Genomic DNA, 10,979 nt, shown 5'->3' with positions numbered 1-10,979 from the left:
TCTCTCCCTCTGTCTCTGACAAATAAATAAATAAAATCTTTAAAAAAAAAAAAATTGGAGACATTTTAAAAAAATAGTAAGACAAAATAAAAATAAAATACAAAACAGAAGCGCAACAAAGAAATAAGGAAAAAAAAGGAATAAACCAACCACTGGAGAAATTTTGTTCTTCATTATTAAAATCATCTTACCTACTAAAGTTAATTATTGATCATGTCAGTTACAATGTCTTTTATTTTAAAGTATCTCTCAGTAAAGAGGAGTTTTTTTCTTCATGGCTTATTATAAAAACTTACAGAGTTAAACTGAGTATCTGGGAAGGCCAAAAACGTTAGTTTTTCTTAACTAAGAACAAAGCCACAAAACAGCTTCTTTTATTTTCTAGTAAGACTAGATTTATTCAATACCCTAAGTAAAAGTTTTGATTATAAGTATCCAACAGTATAAAAAGTACAAAACAGATTTGTAGATTTCTAATATATTAATACAAAGTGCATGACTACATACAGTACATCCTACAGGCAAAGAGGTGGAAGGGGAAAAAGAAGACTGTGGTTGAGGTCTAGTAATAAATAAATAAATACAGAAGTAGAGATGATCCATATTATAGTATATTCTACCACCAACACTGTAGCCAAAATGTACAAAAAAAAAAAAAAAACCATTTCAAAATAACAGGAGGAAGATGATAATGGCTGGGACTCTTGTAATACACCTCAAAGGCTGTGGGAGAGCCAACCCAACTCACTGTGTAGTCTGTGCATATGGTGGCTTGTAGTTTTTGCCATAAGGAAGAAATATAAAATTTTAAGTTTAGATTAAGAACTATAAAACTATAGGGTGCCCATAAAAAGTGGCTCACTCCTTACTGTTATTTATACTATCCAATTTTAAAAATCCAGTTTTAAAAATAAGCACTGAGTTATGTTACTATAAGGCAGGCAAATGATCCTCCCTTATGATGAAAAGTCTGAACTGGTGGTATGTTCTTCCTGAACATTTAGAAAAGAGGCAAGGAGAGTACTTTGGTTTGGGTTCAAATAAAAGGCTTTCAAAAGAAGACTTTAGAACTGAAGAGCTCCGTGTTCACGATTTATCATCGAGTATCTCAAGGTTCACAATGCCTGACTACGAGAAGCCAAACCTAAACCAACCCATTCAGCATTAACACACACCTCTTTTCTTTTAGTAGAATTTTACTTTAATATAGTGAAAAGAAACCCAAAACCCTAATAGGTTAAAACAAGTCAAACAACCACTCTACACAGATAAAACCTTCACAAAGGTCAACTGAAGTAATCCAGAGCTAAAACTGAATTGTGCAGATTTTCAATGAAGTCACCAGTCATGTAACACAAACAAAAGTCAATTATTTACACACTAGGCAAGCCCTCTAAGAAATGTGCCCCAAGAAGCATTAACCTTTGTTTATTTGTGTGTGCCATCCTGAAGACTTGCACATTTTTTCAGATAATTTAAACTTTTTAATAGAATGTGATCTCTACCATGTGGTAATGCTTTGGTACTCTTCCTTTAGGATTGCTCATCCTAAAACTTGACATTTCCCCAGAGGAGCTTTGATTCTGTTTTAGAAGTTTCAGTATAGATTAAAATCTTTATCAAATATCAATATGGAGGGAGGTGACAGAGGATGCAACCTATACAGTCAAGTTACCTCTCTGTATATTTAGAAATTACTCCTTCAAGGTATTTGCACCAGAGAGCTCAGTCTGTCCTGCTTCATATTCAGTAGTACAGGTTTGAATCATCAGAACCTTGGCAAGACCTTATTATTGCAAAATTATTAACAACTACCTCTAGGGGCAAGTCCATGTTACTGAGTTATGACAAATTTATTATCATGTAGGAAACAAGTATAGCCAGCCATCTTAAAAAATGCCCCAACCACTGCTTCTCAATATAGAAAGACTAAAACTACATACGTTTATCATACAACAAATCCCATCTCTGTCCCCTGAAATTCCCCTAGTTTCATTCATTAGAAGGGGATTAAGAAAAAAAAAAAAAGACTTAAAGAGCACTTTACAGCAGCATTCAGCTTTCCTATGAGATACTCAGCATCTTAAATATTATGTACACTTTTTTTCTTTTAGTAAGCTAGACACTGGCTTCAGAGTTTGTGAAACTGGAGAAGTAACAACCCATTCAAAACTACTCTAGAAATTGTCTTTTGGCAGAATAGCAGGTATCCAAGTTAAAAATAGGAGGGTTTTGTTGCTTTGTTTTCTTTGCAAAATTTAAATCACTTTTGTTCCCCTTCTACCTAAACCTCAGTCACCACTCCTGAGTGGAGATGGGCAGAGGCTCTGGCCCCTGCTCCTCTGGCTTCTCAGCAGCTGTTTTCTTATTGCTGCAGCAAGGCTTGAATAGGTGCGTGTCAATGAGGACTTCCCCAAAACGGCCTTTATAGATAATCCCACAACATATTTTCTGTCTAAAAGAAAAAAATGGGAGAGAAATAGATTAATAAGGTAGAAAACTATTAGTACAAGAAAACAAAGGGGAAAAAAATCTACCTCCTTATAACTAAGTACAGGATGAGAGCAAACTTTCCAACTGAAAGGCTCCTAGAGAGGACCCCCCCCCAATTAGCTAAGTTATGTGAATTACCCAGGCCCCTTAAATGTCACACTGGAAGCTTATCAAATATTAAGGGGGTCGGGAGTCATTCTTAGAGACAGCAGTCAGGTTCAGAAGCTGCTCCTAACATTACGAACTGTTTCCTCTAAAAATCACTGACTCTTGGGAGGGGAAAAAAAACAGCCATCATAAACAGGCGGATACAACTGGTAAATATAATCAAAATACAACTGGCAAATATAATCAAATATACATAAAGCATAAAAAATGACAGTACAGGGGCACCTGGGTGGCTCAGTGGGTTAAAGCCTCCGCCTTCAGCTCAGGTCATGATCCCAGGGACCGGGGATCGAGCCCCACATCGGGCTCTCTGCTCAACAGGGAGCCTGCTTTCTCCTCTCTCTCTCTGCCTGCCTCTCTGCCTACTTGTGATCTCTGTCTGTCAAATAAGTAAATAAAATCTTTAAAAAAAAAAAAAAAAAAAGACAGTACAACAAAACATCCATGGATCACATAATCTATGGAAAAAAATAATGACATACCCCTGCATGCCCCTCTCCAATCCCACCCTACCCCATCTCATTCTCTCCACCCTCATTTTAAGCTTATCACTGCCTTTTTCCTTTACACTTCATAGTTTTACCACAACTGCATCTCAACATATATTGCTTGGTTATCTCCTATTTAAAAGAAACACATATATGGAATCATGTTCTATGCCGCAATTTTTTTTGCTCAACACTGAGGTTCATACCTATTGTTAGAGCTTTTATTGTATTTTATGTATAGTATTCTACCAGTTAAACATACAATTTATTTATCCACTCTGCTTTTCTGTAACTTCCCCTACTACAAACATGTTACCCGCATCAATGCGTACCTAAATGTTTTCTATATTATGTTACTGGGATACAGAAATGGAAACATGTTCATGTTGACCTGTATATGGCAATTATCTATCCATGTGGTTCCCTTGTATTCCTATTTACTTAGGGTTTTATTCTAAACTTTGAAGAAACATTCAAATTTATCAAGCATCTTCAAAGTACTGCCAAGGTGATAAGCATTTCCCCCTCCTTTATAAACTGTCAATGTGACAAATTTCTATCAGTTGATTTTTAATGTTTAAACCAATCTTATATCCCTAGAATAAATCTACTCTGGTCATGATATACTCTTTTGGTTTTGAAGTTATATCAGCCTCATAGAATGCTTGGAGCCTATGCTCTCTTCTACTCATAATCTAAAAAAGCCAATGCAAGATCAGAATCATTTGTTTCTAGAATGTCTGGCAGAACTTGCCTAATGTACCTGGGGTTTATGGAGGGAAGACTGACCAATGAATCAACTTATTTTAAGACTATACAGGTTTTCTATTTTTTTCTTGGGACAATTTAGGTATACTTTTTCTATTAATGTATCTACTTCACCTATATGTTCAATTTAATGGCATACAGATATCTGTAATATCCTACTGACTTTTAGACTTTTTTTTTTTTTTTTGGATTTTATTTATTTATTTGTCAGAGTGAGGAACAGAGAGAGAACACAAGCAGGGGGAACAGCAGGAGGAGAGAGAAGCAGGCTCCCTGCTGAGCAAGGAGCCCAATGTGGGGACTTGATCCCACGACCCTGGGACCTGAGCTGAAGGCAGATGCTTAACAGACTGAACTACCCAAGAGTCCCTAAAATTTGTTTTATTTATAGCTAATCTCCCTTTTGTTATCCAAGATGCTTATGTGTATTATCTTTCTTTTCTTTATGTGTTTCATCTCTAGTAGTTTTTTTTTGTTTTATTTATAGCTAATCTCCCTTTTGTTATCCAAGATGCTTATGTGTATTATCTTTCTTTTCTTTATGTGTTTCATCTCTAGTAGTTTTTTTTTGGTCAGGTCTTTTTCAAGACCCAACTCTTACCCTTACTGATCCTATTCACTGCATACTGGTTTTCTACTCCCTGTTTCTACTCTTTATCTTCAAGACCTCCTTGCTTTTATTTTTCTTTGTAGTGGGCTTCATTAATCTTGAAACTGGATACATATCACTTCATTTATTTTTAGTCTTTCTTTTCTAAGCATTAAAGACATTAACTTGGGGCGCCTGAGAGGCTCAGTCAGCTAAGCATCTTCAGCTCACGTCATGATCCTAGGGTCCTGGGATCCAGCCCCACGTCAGGGTCCCTGCTCAGGAGGAAGGCCTGCCTTCTCCCCCTCCTGCTCTCCCTGCTTGTGCACGTGCTCTGTGCTCTCTTACACAAGGTCTCTGTCAAATAAATAAATAAAATCCTAAATAAAAAAATAAATAAATAAAGGCATTAACTTTCCCTCCAACTCTTTTAAACTTCATACCATATGTTCTGATTCGTGCTATTTTTCAGTTACTTTTTATTTATAAAAATTTTCTCATTTATATTATACTTTCTCCTTTGGACTCATGGTTTCTTAATTTACAAATATATAGAGGTTTCCTACTTTCATCGTGTTTTGTTAGGTATATTTCAGTAATTTTTAAGCTTTCTGCCCTCCCCTTTTTGACTGTGGAGGTTTTCACTCTACCTATTCTTTTAGTGGTGACATGGTTCATCTAGTCACAAAGTTATTCAATGTATTTATTCTTAACATTGCAAAGGATGCTAGGATACCTTAACTCCTATCACTTTTATTGTCTAGACTTAAATGATACAGTTGTCTTGTAATTCTTTCTCTTTTTTCACTCCCACACTACTCTTATTTCAAGCAGTCAGTTTTTGTTTAAATTTACTTGAATGTTTGCTACTTTATCTACCCTCAGAATTTTAATCTTGGATCTTTTTCTACCTGTAGAACTCCCATGTTTAGGGTCAACTTGGCAGCTAATTCTCAAATTTTTTTCCCAGTCAAAAAGTCTTTGAGCACCTGGGTAACTCAGTGGGTTGAACCTCTCCCTTCAGCTCAGGTCATGATCTCAGGGTCCTGGCCCACATCAGGCTCTCTGCTAGGTGGGGAGCCTGCTTCCCACCCCCGCCTGCCTGCCTCTCTACCTGTGATCTCTGTCAAATAAATAAATAAAATCTTTAAAAAAAAAAAAAGTCTTAAGCTCTTATTCATAAAAGATAGTTTTTTAAAAAGTTCATTTATTTTAAATAAATCTCCATTTGGGGCTCAAACTCATAACCTCAAGATCAAGAGTCGCATGCTCTTCCAACTGAACCATCTAGGTGCCCCACACAAAGGAAACTTTTGATACATATAATTCTAGGTTGAGAGTTACTAACCCTTGGTCCATTAAAGATATTAATCTATTGTTTTTTTTTTACTTCCTTCGTTCATGCTGAGAACTCAGCTTTGTATGTTTGTTGTTCCTCTGAAAATAATGTCTTTTTTCCCCTTACTGCTTAAAGATCTGTTTTGTATGTTCCACAGTTTCACTGTAATAAGCCATCTATGGGTGAATTTTCTCTATCATGAGATAAATGCTTATTATCTCACTTTCGTTAGTCTTCCCAAATCTGTGAAAAAGAAAAATCCTTAATCACTTTCTCTTTGACTATTATTTCTTGGTCTATTCTCTCTTCCTTGATTTGGGGGTCCCACATACACTTAGCAGTTTGGTCTCTGATTATTCCTATTAATTTACTTATGAATGCTATTTTTAAAGACTTAAAAAAACATGTGTTTCTAGCTTTTACTTTTTTCAGTGAGAGAACTAGTCAGAGAACAGTCACACTAGTCTATTCCATTATAGGAAATTTAGGTTTCCTAATGTGATTTTTATTTTACATCAATTTTAATAGGAAAGCACACAAAATCCCAACTCTCAGCTCAATTCTTGCTTAATCCACCTCCAACCATGTGTGCTACCAGCTGTTTGCCAAATGCTATTTAATTGCTAAGGAAGTGGGAAACCATCGCCTGTAATTAAGAAGGTATGCTGGTTATAGAGATATTTTCTGTTGCTTTTACCTTTTCCAGTATGTGAGATCTAAAAAGGAAAAAACTGGCGTTCTGTTAGAGCCAGAGGCCATCTCTGTATCTGAGCCATCATCTGACTGGTTACTATAGCAAGGAGACTGAGCTGGGGAGGCACTTGAGGTGGTACTGTGAGCATCAGAATCTGTAATAAAGACAAAAAAAAAAAGTATAATTTCATTATATGCAACTAAGGCTCAGCATAAAAACTGTGAATGAATTAGAAAAAAGAAAAAAAGAATTTATTTTCTATTTACTACTGGTATTTGAAGACATCTGTACTAAAGTGTTTTTGAAAGAAAATGAGGACATAAGCCTCCAGGAAGATAAGAATAGACACCTTGCCCCATTCTTCCTACTAATAAAGAACAACTAAAAACCCTGGATATTACATACAAAACAAACCTAAAGACTCTGAAAGCTGACAACAGTTAGAGAGCTTGACCCAAGGAAAGATGTGGTAGTGAGTTCCCTAGTTTTCATGGGTTTTCTTTTTGCCTCATAAATCCCAGTCTTGAAGACAGAAAAGCCAGCAACCCAGGAATGCCAATAGGTATAGACCACCCCCCTTAAAAAAAAGTGCCAACAAAACCCTGCTCTTTAAACAAAAGGCCAGGAGGAAGTGGCAGCCTAATAAAAAGACAGGAAACTTTTATTAGACAATAATCACTCTATTCAAGCACCACAGAAAAAAGAGGCCCAATTGCACCCACCCCAGCACAGGCCAAGTAGGAAGCCTAAAATTTCTATCTTCATTAAGATTGGTATGAAACCTACAACTCTACCACACTGTCAAAGGGAAGCATGTTAAGAGTCAGGACTTTCACCATGGCCCACCAGGAATGAATACCCCTACCATGTGGGAGCTTTAACTTCCACCCCCATCCCATTGCAATGAGGAGCTCCTTCCACCTCAGGTGTCAGTGGAGCTTGATGGGGGGGGGGGCTGACTTTTAACACCACTAGGCAGTAACTTTTAACACTTCTGCTATAGGGGTGTCCAAAAAAGCCAGTAAAATCAAAAGTTTAAATAAGAAGATCCATAACATAATTTTTAAATGTCCAGGTTTCAATTTATTTTTATTTAAATTCAATTAACATATACTGTATTATTAGTTTCTGAGGTAGAATTCAGTGATTTATCAGATGAATATAACACCCAGTGCTCATTTAAGTGCCCTCCTTATTAATGCCCCATCACCCAGTTACCCATCCTCCCACCCACCTCCCCACCTTCCCCCACAAGTTTGTTCCCTAGAGTTAAGAGTCTATCAATGGTTTGCCTCACTCTCTATTTTCATCTGATTTTATTTTTCCTTTCCTTCCTCTATGTTCTCTGCTTTGTTTCTTAAATTCCACAGGTTTCAATTTAAAAAAAATGTCTCAGGGGTGCCTGGGCAGCTGTGCTGGTTAAGTGCCCAACTCCATGACTTCCGCTCAGGTCTTGATCTCAGGGCCATGGGTCTGGATCCCATTTTGGGCTCCATCCCAGGCATGGAAACTACGAAAGGAAAGGAAAGGAAAGAAAGAGAGAGAGAGAGAGAGAGAGAGAGAGAGGGAGGGAGAGAGAGAGAGAGAAAGAGAGAGAGAGAGAGAGAGAGAGAAAGAGAGAGAGAGAAAGAAAGAGAGAGAAAGAGAGAAAGAAAGAAAGAGAGAGAGAAAGAAAGAGAGAAAGAGAGAGAGAGAGAGAAAGAGAGAAAGAGAGAAAGAAAGAGAGAAAGAAAGAAAGAGAGAAAGAGAGAGAGAGAGAAAGAGAGAGAGAGAGAACCTAAAGACTCTGAAAGAGAAAGAGAGAAAGAGAGAGAGAGAGAAAGAAAGAAAGAGAGAGTGAGAGAAAGAAAGAGAGAGAAAGAAAGAGAGAGAGAGAGAAAGAAAGAGAGAGAGAAAGAGAAAGAAAGAGAGAGAGAGAAAGAAAGAGAAAGAGAGAGAGAGAAAGAGAGAGAGAAAGAAAGAAAGAGAGAAAGAAAGAGAGAGAGAGAAAGAAAGAAAGAGAGAAAGAGAGAGAGAGAGAAAGAGAGAAAGAGAGAGAGAGAGAGAAAGAAAGAAAGAGAGAGAGAGAAAGAAAGAAAGAGAGAAAGAGAGAAAGAAAGAAAGAAAGAGAAAGAAAGAAAGAAAGAGAGAAAGGAAAGGAAGGGAAAGGAAAAGAAAAGAAAAGAAGGAGAAAAAAAGAGGGACATCAGGTGGCTCAATCAGTGAAGTATCTCTTGATTCCAGCTCAGGTCATGATTTCAGGGTCCTGCGATCAAGCCCCATGTCAGGCTTTGTGCTCAGCAAGCAGTCTACTTGAGGATTTCTCTCTCTTTCTCTTTGCCCTTTCCCCTGCTTGTGTGCACTCTCTCTCTCTCAAATAAATAAATCTTTAAAAAAAAAAAAAGGCGGGACGCCTGGGTGGCTCAGTTGGTTGGACGACTGCCTTCGGCTCAGGGCGTGATCCTGGAGTCCCGGGATCGAGTCCCACATCGGGCTCCCGGCTCCATGGGGAGTCTGCTTCGCTCTCTGACCTTCTCCTCGCTCATGCTCTCTCTCACTGTCTCTCTCTCTCAAATAAATAAATAAAATCTTTAAAAAAAAAAATTAAAAAAAAAATTAAAAATAAAAAAAAAAAGGCTCAGTTGTTTGGACGACTGCTTTCAGCTCAGGTCATGATCCTGGAGTCCCGGGATCGAGTCCCGCATCGGGCTCCCAGCTCCATGGGCAGTCTGCTTCTCCCTCTGACCTTCTCCTTGCTCATGCTCTCTCTCTCACTGTCTCTCTCTCAAATAAAGAAATAAAATCTTTAAAAAAAAAAAAAAATCCCTTATAGGGGCACCTATGGTAGAGCTTAGTTAGTAGAGCATTCTATTCTTGATCCTGGGGTCATGACTTCCAAGTTCCATACCCACGGCACAGTTTACTTTAAAAAATTTAAAAAAAAAAAATTAATTGGGACGCCTGGGTGGCTCAGTTGGTTGGACGACTGCCTCCGGCTCAGGGCGTGATCCTGGAGTCCCGGGATCGAGTCCCGCATCAGGCTCCCAGCTCCATGGGGAGTCTGCTTTGCTCTCTGACCTTCTCCTCACTCATGCTCTCTCTCACTGTCTCTCTCTCAAATAAATAAATAAAATCTTTAAAAAAAAAATTAATTAATAAAGGAAAAAAGAAAGAATGAATGAAATAATTTAGTAATTTAAAAGCCCCCATATCCAGAACCAAGATCTCAAACTTAAAGAAAAGGTAAGCAGATACTAGCACCAAAATGACAGAGATGTTAGAATTAACTGACCAAGATTTTAACTATTGACAAAAATGCTTCAGTAAGCCATCATGAACATGACTGAAACAAATGAAAAAAGAGTCTCTGTGAATAGATCTCAGTTTAAAAAATAAACAAAGCTACAAAGAAGAACGAAGTGAACTGAAATTTGACCGGGGGTGGAAGGGCAACAAATGAAATAAAAAGCTCAGTGGATGTGCTTAACAGCAGAATGGAGGGGAGAGAGGAAACAATCAATGAACTGGAAGAAAGAACAACAGAAATTACCCAACCTGAACAACACAGACAAACCTGAATAGAGACTTAGAGACCTCTGGGACTATAACCAAAAATCTGCATTTGTGTCACTGTAGTCCTGGAAAGAGAGAGAGGGCGGAGGTGAAAATGTACTCAAAGATATATAAAGGCTGAGAATTTGCCAAATTTGGCAAGAGACATAAACCGATATATTCCAAGAAGCTGAAAAAAACTCCAAACAGGATGTACTCAAAGGAATCAATACTAAGAATTTAATTTCTTTTTTTTTTTAAGATTTTATTTATTTATTTGACAGAAATCACAAGTAGGCAGAGAGGCAGGCAGAGAGAGAGAGGAGGAAGCAGGCTCCCTGCGGAGCAGAGAGCCCAATGTGGGGCTCGATCCCAGGACCCTGCGATCATGACCTGAGCGGAAAGCAGAGGCTTTAAACCACTAAGCCACCCAGGTGCCCCAAGAATTTAATTTCTTAAAGCTTAAGACAGAGGAAAAAAATCTTAAAAGCAACCAAAGGAAAATACCTTACCTATAAAGGAAAACAACAGATCTTAATTTCAAAAGGCAATTCATCAGATACAAGCTAAACATGACTTATTTTTGCCCTTAAAAGACAAGTCAAATTTACAAGCCAGAAAGTAAACCTTTTGACTGATGGTCACCATGCTCTAAGGCTTTCATACTGCTATTCTCCAGTGACAACAATTTCACAAATAAGGGTTGAGCTTACCACATTCCCCACTCCCCGTAAATGTGGATAGAGCACTCATCTAATTCAAAGAACCAAATAAATCTTTTTTTTAATTTTTTTTATTTTTTAATTAACATATAATGTATTATTAGCCCCAGGGGTACAGGTCTGTGAATTGCCAAGTTTATACACTTCACAGCACTCACCATAGCAAATACCCTCCCCAGTGTCCATA

The 10,979-nt window shown here is 37.7% G+C and overlaps 1 protein-coding gene across 3 annotated transcripts in view; it reads right to left on the bottom strand.

The window, feature by feature from the left end:
* Nucleotides 1–372: 372 nt before the first annotated feature.
* Nucleotides 373–10,979, bottom strand: part of SINHCAF (SIN3-HDAC complex associated factor) — a 34,693-nt gene continuing 24,086 nt past the window's right edge. For all 3 annotated transcript variants that reach the window (XM_044226467.1, XM_044226468.1, XM_044226469.1), the window contains exons 5-6: nucleotides 6,543–6,693; nucleotides 373–2,455 (exon numbers count right to left, since the gene is read on the bottom strand). In XM_044226467.1, coding sequence (XP_044082402.1) covers nucleotides 2,296–2,455; nucleotides 6,543–6,693 — 311 coding nt within the window. In that variant the 3' untranslated portion in view covers nucleotides 373–2,295. The remainder of the gene's footprint in view (nucleotides 2,456–6,542; nucleotides 6,694–10,979) is intronic.

The sequence above is a fragment of the Neovison vison genome, chromosome 12 (assembly GCF_020171115.1).
Source record: "Neovison vison isolate M4711 chromosome 12, ASM_NN_V1, whole genome shotgun sequence".
Classification (NCBI taxonomy): Eukaryota; Metazoa; Chordata; class Mammalia; order Carnivora; family Mustelidae; genus Neogale; species Neogale vison.
Note: the sequence above shows the minus strand (reverse complement) of the source record. Positions and strands in the feature narration are given on the sequence as shown.